Raw genomic sequence first — 23,937 nt, 5'->3', positions numbered from 1 at the left:
TGAATACAAAATTCCAAATGAAATTTCTAAAGGATGTAAGAATGTTGCACAGCAAAATAGTATTACAGCAGAAAATAAATTTTTTTGAGCTGTCTAGAACAACAACAAGATGCTTGTCCACAACACAATGGCTGCATAACGAACATACACAATTAGGGACCCTAGAACACACACAATCAAGGAGTACACTGCCAAAAACTGTGTGAGAGAGAGCGCATCAGGAATACCTAATTCAGCACCATGACGTCACTGCAAAGGAGGTGTAACAATATTCTGTTAACAGGGCAGGGTGGAGAAACTACACCTAAAGACTATGCAAGAACACCTTTCAGTCAGCAATCTTTGCATAAAAGAATAAGCCTCTCAAGCCCTGAAACTAAACAATAGTCAAGCAGAAAACACTGGAGCACATTCAGTCACCCATAAGATGGACTGGACTCGCATAATTGATCACTATAACCCCCCCCCCCCCCCTTCTTTTTCCACTCAGGTCTCAGTGTCTGGTTATTCCATCCGCATCATTGAAATGCGACAGAAGGCCAGCTCCATTAGTTGCAGGACAACCTGTTGACACGTAAGAAAATACTGAGGCAGTCTACTTCTACATGAAACTGCAGCCATCCAGTTGTGGTAGGGAATTTCAACTCTGCGAGATACCACACCTGCTGGTCACAAAAGTGACTGACTGAAGAAGAGGGCCAGGCAGATCTTCCACCGATAAACAACTAATCTGTCCAAATGCAACCTGTTTGACTTGGGAACTGGGCATTGGCACAACCACTTCTTGGCAGCCTTAATGGCTGTATGCCCCTCGGGCATAAGATCTTATGGGAAAAATTATTCTACTTCGTATAAGAATTCACATAGGTTGAACTGCTAATTTGAGCAAGGTGTAAATTGGCATTAGATATTTTTCCTATAAAAAATCGTATTATAATTAAGATACTGTTATTATTGTAAATTGTTCTCTGTTTGTCGTGGAGATCTCAACAAATTCTTGATACATCTCCTGCATCTGAATCATATGATTTGGATTATGCACATTATGAATGAACTTAATAAATAACAATTCACAAATCTGGCAATGAGGATGCTGATGATTTGTACAGAAAAGAAGCACCCAGAGCTGTTGAAGTTCAACAGCATATTCACTGACTGGACATCTGCAGTCATATATTCTCAGAACTATCTTGTTAGTAGTCAAGCCTCTAAAACACTAGACGAAACTTGCAAGTTAGTCAGCATATCCTATGCACAAGCCACATCTACCGCTGAACATTTCTTTTTCCAATATCCATCTGCCCACAAGCGTGTGGCATTTTCACTGTAACCAAATCTATTTTATAACAATTATTTCAAAAGCTGAGCTATTGAAGTAAACACCTTTCTCCTGCAACACTTCCATTGTATGAGAAGTGGTTGTCATTTCCCTTATAATTGTTTTCTTTTGACATATATCTCAATTGGCCGATGTCTGCTGACACCTAAGAAAGCAAATGAAGACTCTTATAAAAATACATTTACTCATTTCATAGCAACTATATACTTCAGAATCTTGCTTTACACATGATTTCATCATACCACCATCTTTTATTTGGAAGAGAATTATGACTCCTTTCCATGTGTGACTGCAATCAAAAAATTTTCTTTAGCAGCTTAATCTCCCTGTTCCTGTTTACCCAGTCATCCCAATACCACATTTGAAAATTCAGGATGAAACAAACAATGGTATGGAGGAATACAACCACTCATTCTACAAAGCTGTTTTTACTCATAGAAACTTAACTTACACACCCACAATCCCTTCACTCCCCCTAACCCTCCCACCATTCAACCGCTCTACTCCTCCAGCCCCCTTAACCCTCCACGCATTCCTTCTCATTTCCCACCCTTCATCACGTACACCTGCCTCTCATCTCAGCCTAACCCAATCCCTACCTCAGCCCTCTCACTGAGCCTCACCTTCACTTTTCTGGAATAATTCAACGCAAATCCCTCAAAACAACTACACCAACCAACAAAGTTGGGAGACAGTTTGGCATTGTAAGCATACATGTACAAAAGTGATCCTCAATGCGATGGCCAGTTTGAACACTGCAGTCCTCAACAATATAGGATTCTATTGAAGTGGTAAGACCTTACCCATTTTTAGTTTTCAAACAGGCAAATCATTGTTTTCAGTGAAAGGAGCAATAAGTGACAAAAAGTACTAGGTCTGCATGGGGTTTTAACCTCTCACTTTCCAATTTGTAAAAGGCAGGATGGAAAGGAGATAAGCGTTTCATGTATTGTCAACAATGAGTTCACTGTTGTCACTGCTATAAAGAATGCACCTGATAGGAACTCAGCAACTAGTTCAGTGTGCACTGTGGTATTCTCTAGAGCAGAATAATAAGCATTTTTCATAAATTCAAACACCCCAACATTGTAACTGTAACTGACTTCAGTTCAATTGACATGAATATATTAAGACTTGTTGTTGTTGTTGTGGTCTTCAGTCCTGAGACTGGTTTGATGCAGCTCTCCATGCTACTCTATCCTGTGCAAGCTTCTTCATCTCCCAGTACCTACTGCAACCTACATCCTTCTGAATCTGCTTAGTGTATTCATCTCTTGGTCTCCCTCTACGATTTTTACCCTCCACGCTGCCCTCCAATACTAAATTGGTGATCCCTTGATGCCTCAAAACATGTCCTACCAACCGATCCCTTCTACTGGTCAAGTTGTGCCACAAGCTTCTCTTCTCCCCAATCCTATTCAATACTTCCTCATTAGTTATGTGATCTACCCATCTAATCTTCAGCATTCTTCTGTAGCACCACATTTCGAAAGCTTCTATTCTCTTCTTGTCCAAACTATTTACCGTCCATGTTTCACTTCCATACATGGCTACACTCCATACAAATACTTTCAGAAATGACTTCCTGACACTTAAATCTATACTCGAAGTTAACAAATTTCTCTTCTTCAGAAACGCTTTCCTTGCCATTGCCAGTCTACATTTTATATCCTCTCTACTTCGACCATCATCAGTCATTTTGCTCCCCAAATAGCAAAACTCCTTTACTACTTTAAGTGTCTCATTTCCTAATCTAATACCCTCAACATCACCCGACTTAATTCGACTACATTCCATTATCCTCGTTTTGCTTTTGTTGATGTTCATCTTATATCCTCCCTTCAAGACACTGTCCATTCCGTTCAACTGCTCTTTCAAGTCCTTTGCTGTCTCTGACAGAATTACAATGTCATCGGCGAACCTCAAAGTTTTTATTTCTTCTCCATGGATTTTAATACCTACTCCGAATTTTTCTTTTGTTTCCTTTACTGCTTGCTCAATATACAGATTGAATAACACCGGGGAGAGGCTACAACCCTGTCTTACTCCCTTCCCAACCACTGCTTCCCTTTCATGTCCCTCGACTTTTATAACTGCCATCTGGTTTCTGTACAAATTGTAAATAGCCTTTCGCTCCCTGTATTTTACCCCTGCCACCTTTAGAATTTGAAAGAGAGTATTCCAATCAACATTGTCAAAAGCTTTCTCTATGTCTACAAATGCTAGAAACGCAGGTTTGCCTTTCCTTAATCTTTCTTCTAAGATAAGTCGTAAGGTCAGTATTGGCCTCACGTGTTCCAGTATTTCTACGGAATTCAGACTGATCTTCCCCGAGGTGGGCTTCTACTAATTTTTCCATTCGTCTGTAAAGAATTCGTGTTAGTATTTTGCAGCTGTGGCTTATTAAACTGATTGTTCGGTAATTTTCACATCTGTCAACGCCTGCTTCCTTTGGGATTGGTATTATTATATTCATCTTGAAGTCTGAGGGTATTTCGCCTGTTTCATACATCTTGCTCACCAGATGGTAGAGTTTTGTCAGGACTGGCTCTCCCAAGGCTGTCAGTAGTTCTAATGGAATGTTGTCTACTCCCGGGGCCTTGTTTCGACTCAGGTCTTTCAGTGCTCTGTCAAACTCTTCACGCAGTATCGTATCTCCCATTTCATCTTCATCTACATCCTCTTTCATTTCCATAATATTGTCCTCAAGTACATCGCCCTTGTATAGACGCTCTATATACTCCTTCCACCTTTCTGCTTTCCCTTCTTTGCTTAGAACTGGGTTTCCATCTGAACTCTTGATGTTCTTACAAGTGGTTCTCTTATCTCCAAAGGTCTCTTTAATTTTCCTGTAGGCAGTATCTATCTTACCCCTAGTGAGATAAGCCTCTACATCCTTACATTTGTCCTCTAGCCATCCCTGCTTAGCCATTTTGCACTTCCTGTCGATCTCGTTTTTGAGACGTTTGTATTCCTTTTTGCATGCTTCATTTACTCCATTTTTATATTTTCTCCTTTCATCAATTAAATTCAATATTTCTTCTGTTACCCAAGGATTTCTACTAGCCCTCGTCTTTTTACCTACTTGATCCTCTGCTGCCTTCACTATTTCATCCCTCAAAGCTACCCATTCTTCTTCTATTGTATTTCTTTCCCCCGTTCCTGTCAATTGTTCCCTTATGCTCTCCCTGAAACTCTGTACAACCTCTGGTTCTTTCAGTTTATCCAGGTCCCATCTCCTTAAATTCCCCCCTTTTTGCAGTTTCTTCAGTTTTAATCTACAGGTCATACATACATTGTGGTCAGAGTCCACATCTGCCCCTGGAAATGTCTTACAATTTAAAACCTGGTTCCTAAATCTCTGTCTTACCATTATATAATCTATCTGATACCTTTTAGTATCTCCAGGGTTCTTCCATGTATACAACCTTCTATCATAATTCTTAAACCAAGTGTTAGCTATGATTAAGTTGTGCTCTGTGCAAAATTCTACCAGGCGGCTTCCTCTTTCATTTCTTAGCCCCAATCCATATTCATCTACTATGTTTCCTTCTCTCCCTTTTCCTACACTCGAATTCCAGTCACCCATGACTATTAAATTTTCGTCTCCCTTCAGTATCTGAATAATTTCTTTTATTTAATCACACATTTCTTCAATTTCTTCGTCATCTGCAGAGCTAGTTGGCATATAAACTTGTACTACTGTAGTAGGTGTGGGCTTCGTATCTAGCTTGGCCACAATAATGCGTTCACTATGCTGTTTGTAGTAGCTTACCCGCATTCCTATTTTCCTATTCATTATTAAACCTACTCCTGCATTACCCCTATTTGACTTTGTAGTTATAACCCTGTAGTCACCTGACCAGAAGTCTTGTTCCTCCTGCCACCGAACTTCACTAATTCCCACTATGTCTAACTTTAACCTATCCATTTTCTAACCTACCTGCCCGATTAAGGGATCTGACATTCCACGCTCCGATCCGTAGAACGCCAGTTTTCTTTCTCCTGATAACGACGTCCTCTTGAGTAGTCCCCGCCCTGAGATCCGAATGGGGGACTACTTTACCTCCGGAATATTTTACCCAAGAGGACGCCATCATCATTTAATCATACAGTAAAGCTGCATGCCCTCGGGAAAAAATTACGGCCGTAGTTTCCCCTTGCTTTCAGCCGTTCGCAGTACCAGCACAGCAAGGCCGTTTTGGTTATTGTTACAAGGCCAAATCAGTCAATCATCCAGACTGTTGCCCTTGCAACTACTGAAAAGGCTGCTGCCCCTCTTCAGGAACCACATGTTTGTCTGGCCTCTCAACAGATACCCCTCCGTTGTGGTTGCACCTACGGTACGGCTATCTGTATCACTGAGGCACGCAAGCCTCCCCACCAACGGCAAGGTCCATGGTTCGTGGGGGGGATATTAAGACTTAGCAATAATAAAAATAAAATTTTTTATCTCTGTGAACATGATATCAATGGCTGCTGTATAAATGGTTTATTAATGCTGTTATTTTGTGCGTAACTGATGAAATGAATAAATCTTTAGCAATAAAAGTTCAGTTGTGTTCAGTTGAAATATTGCTAATGTTAGAGTTTCCTCATTTATTTCTTCCCTTTGACACTACTGCTGCCTCCTCCACCCCCCCCCCCCCCCCCCAAACAAATAAATAAATAAGATGATGATGATAATAATAATAATAATAAAGAAAAAGGGGGGACCAGAAATGGTGAACAACAAGGCCAACAATGAAACCTATTAGTACAGCAATACTTTCGGATGAGAAATAACACATACCATGGGTAGCCATTGTCCTATCCCCCCCCCCCCGACAGGCATTCTTCTGAGGTGCCTATTGTAAAGCTGCAGCATAAGCTCAAATTGGGAATGGATAAAAGGAATCAACTATATCATTTTCAATGAAACCATCCTGGTATTTGCCTTAAATAATTTACAGAAACCATGGAAAACCTATACCTTGATGGGGATTCGAATTGTTATCCTATTACCACTGTACTAACTCACTTAGTCCATTTGATCACATATAAATACCACTGCAGTCTAGGATAGAATAACCACAATATGGAATGGGCACATTGCTACTCACCACACAAAGAAGGCACTGAGTCACAGACAGCATGGATCCATTTAGCCCGTGAATTTATATATGCATATACTTGCTGTCTTTGCTACAAGCATTGTTCAAATCAAGAATGCAGCTGCAAAAGTTTAGCTCTACTGTTCAACACTTTATTTGTTTGCGTACCCACTCCTTAACACTTTCTCTAAATGGTGAGTGACTGTCCTTTTTCTTATACACGACTTTCTTTAAACCACAAATTAACAAAAGCAGTAGTCATTATATTAAAATGGAAGCACTTGGATTACAAGAAACACACTGCAATGACCAATATAAGCTCAACATACCAATTGTCATTCGAGATGGAAAACCATGAGGATTAAAGACAATATCTGGAACCATTCCTGTCTCAGTGAATGGCAAGTCCTCTGTGGGCCACAACTGGCTGCAGATTCCCTTTTGTCCCGCACGACTGGCAAATTTGTCACCAATGTTAGGATCTCGCTGAAAAATGGCAATAAAAGATCACAAATAAATACCATTGAAGCCTAGGGTGGAATAACAACAGTATGGACTGGGCAGATCGCTACTCACCATACAAAGAAGGCACTGAGTCACGGACAGGCACAGGAAAAGGAATGCTATAAACATTCAGATTTTGGACGAAGCCCTCCATCAGAAGTAGAAAACTCTGAATACATTCACACAAATCCAACATCTTGAGTTTTGCTTGGAGGAACTTGTGCAAGTTTTCTGCTTCTGATGAAGAACTTAGTCCAAAAGCTGAATATCTCTAGAATTCTATTTCCTTGTGCCTGTCTGTGACTCAACACCTTCTCTGTTTAGTGAGTAGTAATCAATCCTTTCCATAGTGTTATGGAAGTTTAGCGACTACTGAAAGTACAGTGTGCCTTTGTTTCACGTCATCCTGTTAAAATGTTTTGCTCATCAGCAAGATAAGTTTGTTTACGTTGGAAATATGAAAAAGTGTGTCCTCCATTACTGAAATGAGCACATGCGAAACAATATGTATAGCTGACTCTATGACTAAAGTGACACTTCTTACAAGGAGAGGTCCTCAGTGGTGGGATCGACTTTTTGAATCTATCAATACAGTGACGTAGGTTACAGTCCCATGTATCACGAACTGCAGCCATTCACCCTGGTGGGCCCTTGCTTGCATATAAGCGACATGGGGGAGAGGGGTGGGGGAACTGATTTTTGTGTGATGCTCTACGGCTTTGGGAAAGGATATTTAACAGGCCAGCTGAGCAGCATTGTGGTTAAGCTACTGGCCCCATAAGCAGAATGTTGTGGGTTGGAATTTAGTCAGGTGCTTTGAAATTGTTTATTTTAAATCTTTATTGAAATGACTTTGGTCACCTTTTTATTCAAAAAGTCAATACCACCATTGGAGACCTCTCCTGGTCAGCAGTTCAATGACAAGCACATGTAAATAAACATGGTATGAAAGGGAAAAAACTGCCCATCTGCCATGCGTTAAATGTTACATAAAGTTGTTATCCCTATTGTACCGAGTGTCCGGGAAGTAAAGTCGAATTTGAATTTTCCACCATTTTGTCATATGACGGTTGGAGCCACGGTTTTTTCATGTTTGCTACCTGCAATCCTTTCCATTAGTAGCCTGATAGCTTTTGTGTCGTGAGCATTGTTGTTTATTTTCATCTTGGAACAGATGAAAACTGAGCAACGTATCCAAGTAATAAAAAGTGATTACAAAAACAGCAAAAGTCCCAAGGCAACCATTCGTGAATTACATGTGACACTCAGTTGGAATGCTGCTCCAACTGAATCATCGGTTTGGAAGTTGATCCCAAAGTTTGAGACCATGGGTTCTGTTTCAAACATTTAGAAAACAGGACGACTCCATTCTGTTTGAACACAAGAAAACATTGCTGTTGTGTGGGACAATGTGACTGTAAGCTTCAGAAAATCGGTTTGCTAATTAGCTTAACAATTGAATTTATCACCAAGTCCACTGCATGAAATCCTTTCAAAAAATCTGAAAATGCATCCACACAAGATTCAACACACAGAGGAGTTGAAACCTGCAGATCTGAGAAAGAGCCACTGATCTGCTCAATGGATCTTGGCTCGACAAGCGGAGAATGAGGACTTCACAAAAGGAATAATTTCCTTGGACGAGGCACACTTCCATGTCTGTGGACATCAGTAATCATAACTGCAGAATTTGGAGTAACAAAAATCTGTGGGTGACTGTGGAAGATGAGATGTATCCACAAAGCACAAATCTGTGGTGAAGATTCTGGGCAAGTGGAGTAATGGGCCTGAACTTTTTTGAAAATGATGAGGGAGCTACCATCACTGCGAAGGGCAACTGTTGCCGAAACATGCTTTCTAATTGGCTTTTCCCTCTTATTGATGAAAATGAAGATTTTTGGTTTCAACAAGATGGTGCGACATGTCACACTTACCTTGAAACGATTGCTCTGCTGAATGAGAAGTTTCCTCAAAAAATTGTCTCTTTGCGTGGCAATTTGTGGAATCAAAAGTGTATGCGAACAAGCCGCAAATAATATACCGATTGATGGATGAAACTGAAAGGGTTATTATGGCTTCCCACCACATGTTTGTGCATGTATCATCAAGAATTTCAATGAATGCATTGCTTGTTGCTGTGCGGCCTCAGGTGGCCATATGGAGGTTATTATTTTTCATACATATATGGGAGAAGCACTGAATGTTTTTGTAAGAGAGGGGGAAAAATTACATTTTCATCAAATTTTGTTTGTCCTGTAGCACTTTAATTTCGTACCTACTTTCAGGACATCCTGTTGTACACTGACTGCATCGCAAAACACTACCAGAATCTTTCTAGCTAAACTAATAACATGCACTCATTCTAGATTTACCAAAGTAGATTCTTGAGAGCACTGCAATATCTACATGATGTGAGTGTTGTTTCAATATTTAAAAATAATAGTATGTCAGAAACTGCAGAAGAAAATACACTCCTGGAAATTGAAATAAGAACACTGTGAATTCATTGTCCCAGGAAGGGGAAACTTTATTGACACATTCATGGGGTCAGATACATCACATGATCACACTGACAGAACCACAGGCACATAGACACAGGCAGCAGAGCATGCACAATGTCGGCACTAGTACAGTGTATATCCACCTTTCGCAGCAATGCAGGCTGCTATTCTCCCATGGAGACGATCGTAGAGATGCTGGATGTAGTCCTGTGGAACGGCTTGCCATGCCATTTCCACCTGGCGCCTCAGTTGGACCAGCGTTCGTGCTGGACGTGCAGACCGCGTGAGACGACGCTTCATCCAGTCCCAAACATGCTCAATGGGGGACAGATCCGGAGATCTTGCTGGCCAGGGTAGTTGACTTACACCTTCTAGAGCACGTTGGGTGGCACGGGATACATGCGGACGTGCATTGTCCTGTTGGAACAGCAAGTTCCCACGCCGGTCTAGGAATGGTAGAACGATGGGTTCGATGACGGTTTGGATGTACCATGCACTATTCAGTGTCCCCTCGACGATCACCAGTGGTGTACGGCCAGTGTAGGAGATCGCTCCCCACACCATGATGCCGGGTGTTGGCCCTGTGTGCCTCGGTCGTATGCAGTCCTGATTGTGGCGCTCACCTGCACGGCGCCAAACACGCATACGACCATCATTGGCACCAAGGCAGAAACGGCTCTCATCGCTGAAGACGACACGTCTCCATTCGTTCCTCCATTCACGCCTGTCGCGACACCACTGGAGGCGGGCTGCACGATGTTGGGGCGTGAGCGGAAGACGGCCTAACGGTGTGCGGGACCGTAGCCCAGCTTCATGGAGACGGTTGCGAATGGTCCTCGCCGATACCCCAGGAGCAACAGTGTCCCTAATTTGCTGGGAAGTGGCGGTGCGGTCCCCTACGGCACTGCGTAGGATCCTACGGTCTTGGCGTGCATCCGTGCGTCGCTGCGGTCCGGTCCCAGGTCGACGGGCACGTGCACCTTCCGCCGACCACTGGCGACAACATCGATGTACTGTGGAGACCTCACGCCCCACGTGTTAAGCAATTCGGCGGTACGTCCACCCGGCCTCCCGCATGCCCACTATACGCCCTCGCTCAAAGTCCGTCAACTGCACATACGGTTCACGTCCACGCTGTCGCGGCATGCTACCAGTGTTAAAGACTGCGATGGAGCTCTGTATGCCACGGCAAACTGGCTGACACTGACGGTGGCGGTGCACAAATGCTGCGCAGCTAGCGCCATTCGACGGCCAACACCGCGGTTCCTGGTGCGTCCGCTGTGCCGTGCGTGTGATCATTGCTTGTACAGCCCTCTCGCAGTGTCCGGAGCAAGTATGGTGGGTCTGACACACCGGTGTCAATGTGTTCTTTTTTCCATTTCCAGGAGTGTATTAAATGCCCCCCCCCCCCCTCCCTGCTTCTCCCGGCACTTCTTGTCTTCCTTTCACAGATTCCTTTCTAACTGCTACGTTTACTCCCCACATCACAACACTATAATATCAGTTCTAACTTCACTCCCTATTTCTTACTGCTGTAATGAATGAATCATTCTACAGTGCACTAGTTTAAGTTATTAAACTAAGTATGTAGTTTTTCTGTTATTTTTCTAGGAAACAGAAAGACTGACCCAAGTGAATGCAGGACATATAACACTCACTCTCCTTTCTTCTGCATCTCCATCTACATACATACCACACACGCCACCATACGGTGTATGGCGGAGGATACTTTGTACCACTATTAGTCATTTCCTTTACTATTCCACTCACAAATAGAATGACAGAAAGACAACTGTCTGTATGCTTCTGTACAAGTCATAATTTGTCATATCTTGTCTTTGCAGTCCTCACACAAAATGTATGTCAGTTACAGTCGAATCATTCTCCAATCAGTTGCAAATGGCTGTTCTCTAAATTTTCTCAATAATGTTTCACACAAAGCACGTCGTCTTTTCTCCTAGGATTCCCATTTGAGTTCATGAAATATCAGTTACAGATGTGCACTTTCTGGGGCATTGACAAACCTCATCCTGTAAGTCAGCAATAACCATCACAATAAGAAGTAACAGTGAAGTGTTCACATACATCAGACATTATTTTGTACAGCTGGCAGAAATATATGAAAGACTGAAATCTTGGAAGCAGATATTACTTTGTAAGGAACTAAGGAAAAAATTATACCATTGGGGCCTCCTATCTTAAGCTTGGTATATGGAAATTATGATTGATAATGGAAACAGAGAGGGGGAGATACGGAGAAACAAACATTTGTTGCTGTTGCCTTTGTGTTTCAATTTTACCTTGCATGGGAACAACAATTCTGTGGTTTGTGGTAAACACAACATTGAATTGTAGACAAAAAAAGTAAATCTGATGGACATTTTTTCAGTATTGTACTTTACAAGTCTTAAGAGAATGGCTGTTTGTCATAGTGGTCTTTTATTTTAATATTTTTTTAATCAGTTAAGATGATAATGAAGGAAGAAATTAAACAGAAAAATACTTATGAAAATAATTTGGAATGTGACAAGAGTTATTTACAGAAACAATACGTCATTGTGCCTCAAAAGTGGCTGTTTGGACATTTTTTTGTAAAAATTACATATTGAAGTGTGGACAGCTGTCTGCAATCACTAAAACTGAGCATATGAAGGCTTAATATTTCATCACATACAGACGTCTGAAAAAGATCTGGCCATGTGCTACTGCAAATAGCCTAGTGTATACAAACAACAAAGTGAAGTTGACTGTACACAGCAGAATTTCCCAAAAATCTTCCAGTTAAATTGGACTAGTTAATAATGGAAAGTATAGGACTCAGTATTTAAATTAGTGTTCGATATTCAGGCAAAGAGATGTGTGAAAGCATGGAACAGAGGGAGTTACTAACAATACCACATTTTTTGTTTCCCAACAGGCAGTGATTTCCTTTTCATGCCATTAAAATTTCTGCATATGTTTCATAGGATTCCAATAACACCTCACTTTTCAATTTCTTTGAACATTTTAGTTATATAGTAATCTTACAGTTTTGAAAATTGTCATCTTTCAGCAACTGTGTACAAATTTCAATGGAGAAATAGCACAACCAACTGGTTGCAAATATTTGTTTAATACATTTACTTAGGTTTCAATACAGATATCTTCATCAGAATGAAAATTTAAAAGCCGTAAAGTTACAATGCGAGAAGGCAACAGTCAAAGATTACAGCAGATATGCTCAAGTCAAAAATTAAAAATGTTGGCTTGAGCATGTCTGCTCTAAATTTTGAATACTGCCTTTCACAACACAACTTTATGGCTTTTAAATTTTCAGTCTCACGAAGACAGCCTTAGAGATGTCAAAACCTAGGTAAATATATTAAACAATTATTTGCAACTGGTTGGCTGTGTTATTTCTCCGTTGAAAGATATAGCAATCTTACAAGGAACCACTACTTCACTTTAACACAGGATGGTGAACGCAGCTCAGCAGAAAAATGTGCAGTGGAATAAGTTATTGCTAAATAATAACTGACCTGGTACTACCAGTAATTAACACTACTCTCAGTAATGACTAGAATTTGCACCAAATGGGAAGTGTTGTGATTCACACAAAGCATATCACAGTCTTTGGACCCTCAACAATCTGTGGGGATAGCAAATGTTTTGTAAGATTTCCTGACAGAAATGATGATAAAGTACATCCTAGTACTTAAGGTGACCTGCTTGTGAACAGGTATCATTTTTATCTCATGCTGTCAGACTGCATTACTCTTCTTCATCTATAACACCTAGGACATTGGTGTTTTATGCCAACACTGTGTGACATCAGGTCAAGCAGCAGAACAATTTATATTTATTTACCTATAATAGTTTAACCCAGATAACCCTGACGTCCTTCTGGAAGGACGGCGTCACTCAGTGTTGAAATTATTTATTTTTACGAATAACGCATTGTTGCAATGGACTGTGACACATTGTTATATGAAGTAGGCAGAGTCAGTTGCGCACTGCGACAGTCAGTTTGACGCTGTTGTTCATAGTGAGTGAGAAACTGTGTCTTGAAAATAGGGTCTATTTTACCATGGACGAACTGACTGACCTTGTCATCGATGTGTATGTATATTTTCTTTCATAGTGCATCAATAATTCTGAAACTTGTCATATAATATCATCAAGAATTAACCTATATTATTTACGGGTTCATATTATGATTGAAAGTTTTTGTCAGTTGCAATTCAATAATGTTTTCAACCGTCTCTCTAGAAGGACGTCAGGGTAATATGTTGTCATTTTGTATTCACAGAAAACGATGTACACTGATGGAACTTTTGGACATGTTAGAATCAAAAGATTAGGGAATACCTAATGCTGGCACGTGTAGTAAGGATTATGAAACGAAAGGTATGGGGTACGGTGTGGTATGACTTATGTTGACCAGTTACTTCCACATGTTCCATATCGAATATACTTTGATAACCTCTTTACCAGCGGTGACTACTACATGACATAAAAAGAGAGGGGCATGGAAGCAACAGGAACAATAAGAGGAAACAGAGCTAAGAATTGTACTCTATCATCTGTAGATAAAATGATGAAAGAAAATACAGGATCATATGAAGTTTGTTCTGACTCAGCATCCGGGATTTCCATTGTATGTTGGAATGACAACAGTGTTGTTACTGTAGCCACCAACTTTGACAGAGTGCAACCACTACGCTCTGTAGCAAGATTTTCCAGGGAACAAAAGAAAAGGATTAGCGTGCCTCAACCTAACTTATATCACTCCTACAATACTCATATGGGAGGCATAGATCGAGCTGACCAAAATGTATCCCTATATAGATGCTCTGTAAGAGGGAAAAAGTGGTATTTCCTGATCATTGCACATTTTATAGACATTGCAGAGCAAAATACCTGGGATCTTTACACAAACAACGAAAAACCCATAGATCATCCGACATCTAGTTGCCGAATTGTCACTGCAATTCTTGAAAGTAACAAAAGAGTCACTACCAGCAGAGGACGTCCTAGTAAGAGGGCAAAACTAGATTCTAGATTTGATGGAAGAGAACATTAGTTTGCGGAATTACCAACGGACGAGATAACAAAAAAGAAGAAGCAGCTGAAATGTCAAAGTTGCCACAAAAAAACTACTACTATGTGCGTAAAATGTGACGAACCACTTCATGTTTGTTGCTTTTTGTCTTATCATACTAGTGCATAAAATATGTGTATAGGTTATTTTCTTTGTTTTTTGAATTTATTAGCTGTTTTAGCCAATAATTCAAGTTTATTTATGTTGATTTGAAAGTATAAAAACCAAAACAAGTTAACTGTGCAATGTCATATACTTTAAAAACATGTTCCCTTATTGTCCTGACGTCCTTCTGGAAGGACGCCCATTTTTGGAAATACTAAATAAAAATAAATACTCAAAATTGTTTTTACTTTCTTCCTTACAACCTTGTGAATCAATGTAGGTAAGATATAAATCAATTTTGTAAAACAAATAATTCAGGACAATCTGGGTTAATTACTATAACACATTTTTATGTATCGAATTTTGAAGACAAATTTAGTATTCAGTATCATCATCTGACACACCATGTTTCTAATATCACTTGGATAAGAAGGAACGAATAAATATGGGAAGGCGCCCACGAGAGCTCCACTGGTGAAGCTGACAAGAGTATTGTGCCTCCTAGTAGTATAGTACACATAATCAATGTCAAAAAAATCTCTCTATACAATGCTGCTTACATAGGAACGCCTGCATAATACCCACCCCTAGCAGGGTAGGGTTGTCGACAGGAGGTCAAAATCCCCTCAATCCACACCGAGAGTGGCTAAGGAACTGCCTGGTCTCTAGCATTTAGACCAGATGACTGTTAATCATTCACTTCAAGGTCTTACCTACACAGTTCTGAAGTGTGCTTTGGTAACTACTGGGACATGTTCAGTCCTTTCCTGGTTTGAGGAGAGTTATCAAAATTTTCTCGCCACAAAATTTGAAGAGGATTTCCTTTGACGCTGTTTGCAAGTTTTGCAGCATGCTTCCATGTACACTTGCCACAACCTTTTCTTTTTGTTTAATGACCATTGAGCTTTGGTTCTCTCTACACAAAATGCTGTGAGGTCTGTGAAGTTTTCTTCTATTGAGTGGCATTTAAACCATTATAGACCCAGATTGCTGTTTGGTATGCATCAGTCTACCAAGGTACAGGCTGCCTTCTAAGATGACCTGAAGATTTCAAGATGGACAAGATGGCGGCAGGATGGACAAGTTGGCGGTATGGTGGATCATATGTGTGATATGGCCCACCCATTTTTGGACACTGTCTGAAGTGTTCAAACACAGCTAGCTGGCTGAACAGCACCCAGTTAGCTCTGCTGCTGATCATGCATCATGGCGGATTCCTTTCAAGGATTGCTCTATGTGGTATGTTGATCCAGAGTGGAAAGTCATCACTGGAATAAAGGTCATCAGTATCCTCCTACTGAGCAGAATCAACATGGGCTGCAGAGCAAAAATACAGGTCTTTGGTTGAATATGAACCTGTGGGATTTTCCCTGCCTCGAGATGACTGGGTCTTCATCATCATCATTCCTCCTCGTTACGATCGGAGGAAGGCAATGGTAAACTACCTCCGCTAGGACCTTGCCTAGTACAGTGGTGCTGATCTCCCGCATCATCCCCTACGCTCCTCGGAGTATGGGACCTCATCACCACCACCACCACCCCCACCACCACCACCACCACCGGTGTTATAATGAGTTGGATTGCCTGTTTTGAGGATGCACAGCTCCTGTGACATCATGAGGCTCTCTCAAACTCAAACCCACAGGAAAGTAAATGATGAGCCCCATAGTTCTTTACAGATATTGGGTCTCCCAGGAGGAGAAATGGTTGGGGGAGTAGGTCTAAATGATAAATAAGTGTCTCATAATCTATTGCTTCCTGTGGAGATAAATACGGAGCATATTGTGATCCTGTGATCCACATGAACCTCAATGGCAACTGGCTGCACATCAGTAACCAGGGAAAAAGCAGAAGAGTGGTGTGAATTATTGATAAACCTCCCTTGGATCTTTCTCCAGTTAGGTCAACCTTGTGGTGAAGGATATGACCCCATAGCACTAGGACATCAGTAAGTTTAAAAAGTGTTTCCTGTAAACACAAGCACAGGGGATGTTTCTGCACTAATAATTTCAGTTCCTCTACATCTGTCCTGAACTCATACATGTTCCACCGTAGTATGAAGCCATTTAATCGATGAGGCTTTCCTTTCATACTATCTCGCAGCCGGGGTGGGGATCCCACAATGGATGAAGGCTTAGTCTGAGGGCTAGATGGTTACCCCCAGACTGGCTTCATATTCCATTGTCTCCAAAGCCAAAACATTAAAATAATCAGGTAGAATGGGGTCTACATTGTCTGCCCAATTCCTACCTGTGTTGTTCTGCAGTTGTCATTTCCCAATTGGTTTGCTTGCTTGAGAAGGCCTCAGAAGAATGACTGTGGCATTGACAGTTGCAATGCTGGTCTGTTTAGCAGAATCTGCCTTTTGAGGTGCCGGAAATTCTCCAATGTTGGCAACTGTGGTCTTTTCTGATGTTCTGGGGAGGAGCTATTGGCTTCAGAATAATGGTACCTATACAACTGCAGTGACAAATGCAGGTAGTAGAGGCATTGGCTTCAGAATAGTCTTCATATTATCTGAAGCAGTACTGAAAGTGGGAGGTTGTATGGACTTCTAGATATTTTTGGCCTCATCATATGGCATGAGTTTCACTGTTTTGAGCTCCTCTAGCTTCCTTTCTTGGGAGTAGATGCTGCAGTTTCTGCTACAGACAGAGTGATCCTCAAAGCAATTAACACACGGTCTTACCACATTTGCCACTAGTGGCTTCTGTCGCCTTACGCACTAGAGTACAGTGGGTTTGGGACATAAGACTGCACTTTTAAGTAAAGAAAACCTGCCCTGATATGCTCTGGAAGTTGTGTTATGGAAGGACAAAGAGGTCTGATTTGACCAGATTGTCATCTACCTATTTCATTATGTTTACCATGTCCATGATCCCTTCTTTAGCGCACTTATCTCTCAGTTCATCTTTGGGAACTTCTACAATATCTCTGCACAATGTAACAAATATAATATTTTGTATCTGTCTATGAGCAATATTAAAAATTTCACCTCGTGAAGATAAGTACAGCCACAAATTCCGTCTCATAATTTTATAATTTTCTCAAGTGAATTTTTGTTTTGATACAAATGTGAGAGAAAATGAGTCTTTTCCCAAAGTTTTGGAATGGAGAGATCCTAGTGATAAATTGTGCATTACGAAACTTCTTAATTATGTACTTCACTGAACTGAGACCAGATGAGCAAAAAAAGAAATGTAGGTGGCCAGTTTGTATGCTGGTGTGTATTCACAACAATGTTGGAAAAGAAATGTGTACAAGTGATACAATGATTTCAAGTTTACATTCATTGTGGATTATACAGTTTTAGATGCAAAAATTGGGAAGCATTATTCTCCAAGTAGCTATGTTATTCACATTGAAGAAATTGTTTTGAAATGACAGTACAAGATTGATGCCATAAAGACACACACATATAAGATAATGACAGCCGGGGCTTAATTTCTTGTTGGTAACGAGGTCATATAACACAGCACTATCTCAGTTCAAGGAATCAGCCTCATCAAAGGAATGAGCCCAGTATTTACTTAACCAACATGGGTAACCAAGGAATGGAATGAGGATTTGAACCCTGCTCCTCTTAGGTACAAGTTCAGTGCTCCTTCAGTTTGTACACACATGCAGACTTACCACATCAAATAAATACAAACTAATGCCTACTCCACATAAAAATTGAGGGCGAGATAGTATCTCAGTTACAAAACGTAAACTCCATGCTAGCGCTACTTCTATTACACTTGCATAGGGATAAGAAGAGTAGTCTTAACAACACTGCATGTTCATTACAAGGAGACTTCAAAAAGTAGGGCAGGTGAAGTAACTTTTACTGAATGCTGCACTACACTTCAAAGTGACACACATACACAGCACTATTTTTCAGTGAGTCACCAAGTCTTAGTAAGCGATGGTTGGAACATTCTACCGTTTGTTCAATTCCTTGAGAATAGAAATCTGCTCCTTGGTCACAGATCCATTCGAGAAGCACTTAGTCAGTATCCTAATCATTGGGAAATCTCTTTCCCCCAGAGTGCCAAAAACATATAAATCATATGGTGCATGGTGCAAGATCAGCATTACCCACATCCAGGCAACCTTGGTCAAAGTGTTGGTACCATTTCTCTACAGCTGGACGCAACATTGCATTTGGTCCATGTACTGTCAGAACTTTATGGTGAATCTGTGTGCAATTTTGACGCTTTATCGACAAGAATTGTACTGTCCCACTTACTTCTAGTTTTGAATTCCTTTCCAGCTGCCGAGCAATTTCACTCACTCACCGTGGCACACCTGTCGTCTGAATAGCTTCAAAGCTGTCTGCAGAAAACACTGTACATGTACTCTCTTTTTACTAGGATTCATATTTTTAGGCGTCAAAAATCAGAAAGCTATTTAGTTTTTATGTTTTAAGAGGGCTTGAAATATGTGGTAAAAAAAATAAAAATAATTATAGTTCAGTTTTTATGTGAATATGAACAATATGCAGTACTTATGAACACAGTTTATGCCATCCCTCATTATTTGCTGAGGAATTACAATACACAGTGGGATGTATTCTCAGGTTATACATTACAAATGACTGCCAGTTATCCTGAAACACTGCCTTACATGGGGAAAATTAGCACTCCATGTCACAAGGTGTCAGTCTGGCAAGTTGACAGCAGGGAACATTGCTTGCACTCATATCAATATCCTCTTCTTGATTGCCACCTAACAAATTCATTATTTTGCACATGGTTGGGAACCCCCTATTGTTTTCAAACACACATCTAAATTTATTTTGTAACATTTGTGTTATAGACTGCTAAGACTGTTATGTTTTCTTTTGACATCATAAACATGGTGAACTGTTTCTAACAGAAAGATCTCTCCTCTCTTTTCAGGTTTGTCAATTGTGCTGCAACGGAAACAAGTTAGCAGATATATATGTCGACTCATTTTTTACACTGTGTCACTCAACATTTCCCGATGGATTTCCAAGGAATTCTCACAATCTTCACCCAGTACATTAATTACTGAGGCAAAACGGTCAAGTCACTGCAGTGAGCCAAGTTCCCCACTGCATTATTACTGGAGTGGATGGCAGTGGTGTGTTGGGATTTTGTCATCTTGAAAATGTGAAATTTTCTCAGTGACTTAATGAGCAAACTTTTCATACTACAAATCTATTTATCCTCATTAGGATATAATGCTCTAATTTCTTCACATAGTCTATGTAAACTGTGTGCAATGCATGTAACACGGATCATTTTAGAATAACAACAAGACTTGTCGCAGCCTTCTTCATATATGTTGCAGCATCTGTTGTGGTCTTCAGTCCTGAGACTGGTTTGATGCAGCTCTCCATGCTACTCTATCCAGTACAAGCTTCTTGATCTCCCAGTACCTACTGCAACCTACATCCTTCAGAATCTGATTAGTATATTCATCTCTTGGTCTCCCTCTACGGTTTTTACCCTCCACGCTGCCCTCCAATACTAAATTGGTGATCCCTTGATGCCTCATAACATGTCCTACCAACCGATCCCTTCTTCCAGTCAAGTTTCGCCACAAACTCCTCTTCTCTCCAATTCTGCTCAATACCTCCTCATTAGTTACGTGATCTACCCATCTAGCAGCATCTGTTATTAACAGTAAAAAGTTGTCAAACTTTACACCACTTGCCCACAGAATTTGCACTCTTTCATTAAGTAATCTTCCAACCACAACACGGTTTGGATTATTAGTAAAAAAAAAAAAAAAAAAAATTTCTTCAAAATCATTTCATTGCATTGTAATACTCCAACAACGACTTTTGCAACTTTCCTGCCCATAGAGTCTGAAGTTTCGTCTAACACAGTATTCGCTACGGCATGCCAAACAGCATGCGAGCCCAATGTATGGACCGCATGTGGGCCAAGGCTTAGCATGTCCTGGTTCCACACAGTACTATTCGATACAGTGGAACAGATCATTTAGCTTTGTGATGCGGCATTTTTCTGTAGGCATCATTTCCTTCAATTCAGCAGAACTGTGGCGTGTGTGCTATTCACCCTTCGCTACATGTTCATGGTATAAAAGAAGCTCACAGGTCCAGTGGCTGTTAGCACAAAACAGAGGTAGTCTCGCAATCTTTCATCACGAGTCCTTAAAAACGTATAGGAATGACAGTAGAGGAGGATAAGAATTATATACGGGAGACACTGAGTGACACTTAGGCACAATGAAAAGACTGCCGTACATTTGAGGTTTTGGCCAACTCTTAGATTTTCCATTGTTAGATTATGCAATATACAGTCACATACTGAACAGGTACTGCAAATATGCTATATCTGCTATGGAACAACATTGCAACACCAAGCAGAAAGAATTTAAAGAGTTAGTTGACAATGAAAGAGGAAAAACCTACAATGATTGGCAGATGGGATTCACTGTTATATGCATCAAAAAGAACTTCATGCTAAGATTGCAGGAATTAAGCACTTGATGAGATTGGTGGTATGAATAGTAAATTTTCTGAGGTCACACACATAATTACACTGCAGACTGCAATAGTTTTTGATGGAATTGGACAAAGAGTATGGAGACTTTATGTGTTACTGCAAAGCATTTTGGTGAAGAGGCATGCCTCGAACAATTTTTCAGTTTAAAACACACTACTGCTCAATTTTTGAAGAAAAAAGGAAGCAGGAATGACACTAAGAACATCCAGAATGGCTTGCAGATCTCACATATTAAATGGTCTTGACTACATACATCTTGACAGTAAGGTGAGAAATAACTGTTTTCTGAATTGATAGAGATCCATTAAAAAGAGAATGGTATTGTGGAAGGGACAAATTCTGACAAAAACACTGTCTATTTCTATAAATTCACTGTTGGTAAAAGAAAATAGGTTTGAAGAATTCATTGTGGCCTTGAAAGAATTACAAGGATAATATTTACAGGGATAGTTTTATAAAGGTTTAGAAGTAAATGTCAATGTAACATCCGTTTTCGAGCTGCTTTCGAAGCCATTTGGCACTTCGCTTCAGCTGAAAGTGCCCATGTGAATGAGCAGTTGGAACTAATTGATCTGCAGTGTAACTCCTATTTAAAAGACAAATTGCTTTATGTTAAAACTATCCACAAACTCTAATCCTTGGGAAGAGTTTCCACATAAAATGTTTCGAATAGCTTTTTTTTTTAATTTCAAAACCAAATAAATCACAATTATGTGGTAATCTGAGGCCAAAAATCTGTGAAATTGTCTGTGTGTGTCCGTGTGTCAATAATTTGTACTAGATAAAAATTACAATTTATCTTTAGTGCACCGCAAATAATTAACTAACACTGAAATTTTGTTTTTTTAGTGATCTGCATTGTTGAGAAATATGAAACCAAGTTGTATGCTGTTCAACTGCATTGCCATTTAAATGCGGTGTGTTTTGAGGTCCCCCCCCCCCCCCCCCCCCCCCCCAATCATGCACATACAGCATGGCGTGGCAGTGGGGGAAGTGTGCAGCCAGGCCAAAGAGCTACGGCACTTGTCCCAGAACCCTGCACGTGCGTTGAATTCTTGGCTGTCCCTGGTCGAACATAACCCAAATTTTCTCATTTTTCTCATATGGACTGAATTTGTTGTAGAGTTTGTTGGTAACCCTATGGAATACAGTTCTTTCTCTCAAGAGTGTCAAAACTTGAATACTTGTAGAGAAACTTCCTTAACACTACATTATTTACTTTAGAAAGAGATGCATCAGCTGAAAGAAATGCCATACATTAATCTTGAGAATAAACTGAAAATTTATCAGGTCCTGTAGAAGAACCTGAAACTGCATTCCTGATTAGAGGTTGTTTTTCCATCAGGCGTAAAACAGCAGCAATATGTTTCTAGTCCTCCAGGTGCTGTGTAACTTGAGATCACTGTTCAAGCTTTGTTGCTTTTACTCTAAGCATTGTAGTATTGCACTGCACTAACAGCACCAGAAATGTACTACATGTGCGTGAGTTGGGAGGAAGGTGAGACACGTGGTGCAATACGACTATGGACAAAGAAATCCTTGGGTTCAATGCTGACTGCACACAATAAGATGATAAAAACACAGCCACAAGCTGACATGCAGTCATATGACAAAGTAAACACTGCATTTAGGGCAGGCTGTATCAGGAGACCTATCGCCACCGACAGCAACCCCAGCATTCAATGTTTGCAACACTGTTTCGCTGTTTGTCCGAGACATACGTGAAATATTTGGACACCAGACTTGGAGGAAAAAGTTGACTAACACAGAGGAAGGCAACCACCATGTCAGTACCAGGCACTTGGCCTACCAGTACAGGGTAAGCCAGATAACCGTGTGAAACATTCTCCATGATAATTGTTACTAACCTTATCACTTAAAGTGTGTGCAGGGCTTATTAGCAACAGATTGTCCACATCAGGAGCAGTTTTGTCACTGGTTTCTTCACCAGGCAATCACAATTCCGGGATTTGTGCCATCCATCCTATTCACATACGAGAGGGAGATGGGGGAGGGGGAGATGGGGGAGGGGGAGATGGGGGAGGGGGAGATGGGGGAGGGGGAGATGGGGGAGGGGGAGATGGGGGAGGGGGAGATGGGGGAGGGATTGGAGTGAGGAAAGATGGGTGGGTGTGTTTGCAGAGGGTAGCAAACAAAGAGGGAGTGAGTTAAGAATTGGAAGGAAATGACAGGACAGGAGTGGAAACTGTTGGGTGGAGGGCGTGTGGACAGTACATTACCACAATTTGACGCCGGGATAATGACAGGAGAGGAGAACATGTTGCAAGTATAACTCCCATCTGCACAGTTCAGAAAAGCTGGTGGTGGAGAAGAGGATCCAGATGGCTTCGGTAGAGAAGCGGCCACTGAAATCAAGCATGATGTCCTGTTGCATGTTGTGCCACAAGGTGGTCTACTTTGCTCTTGACCTTAGTTTGGCAGTGAGCGAGCATCCTTGTGGACAGCTGATTACTAGTCACACTAATATATAAAGCAGAGCTGGTAAATGACATAGCTGCTTTCACAGGTGGCCCAGCCCCTGATGAGGGAGGATAAACATGTGACAGGACTGGAGTAGGAAGTGCTAAGTGGGAAGATTGGACAGGTCTTGCACCTGGGTCTTCCATAGGGATATGATCCTTGTGGCAAGGGGTTGGGATTGGAAGTGGCATAGGGACGGGCTAGGATGTTGCGGGGATTGGGTGGGTGACGGAACACCACTTTAGGAAGGGTGGGAATATCTTGGGTAGGGTGTCACTCATTTCATGGTTTGATGATAGGTAACAACTATCATGTGGGATGCAAGCAGCAATTTGAAGGGGGGGGGGGGCAG

General features: G+C 41.0%; 1 protein-coding gene across 1 annotated transcript in view; it reads right to left on the bottom strand.

Moving 5' to 3' along the window:
- Nucleotides 1-23,937, bottom strand: part of LOC126457182 (DNA-directed RNA polymerase I subunit RPA2) — a 228,653-nt gene that overhangs the window by 33,073 nt on the left and 171,643 nt on the right. Inside the window, exon 17 of the mRNA XM_050093269.1 lies at nt 6,762-6,918. Within this exon, the coding sequence (XP_049949226.1) occupies nt 6,762-6,918 (157 nt within the window). The remainder of the gene's footprint in view (nt 1-6,761; nt 6,919-23,937) is intronic.

Source organism: Schistocerca serialis, chromosome 2 (genome assembly GCF_023864345.2).
Source record: "Schistocerca serialis cubense isolate TAMUIC-IGC-003099 chromosome 2, iqSchSeri2.2, whole genome shotgun sequence".
NCBI lineage: Eukaryota > Metazoa > Arthropoda > Insecta > Orthoptera > Acrididae > Schistocerca > Schistocerca serialis.
This window is presented reverse-complemented; position numbering and strand designations above follow the sequence as displayed.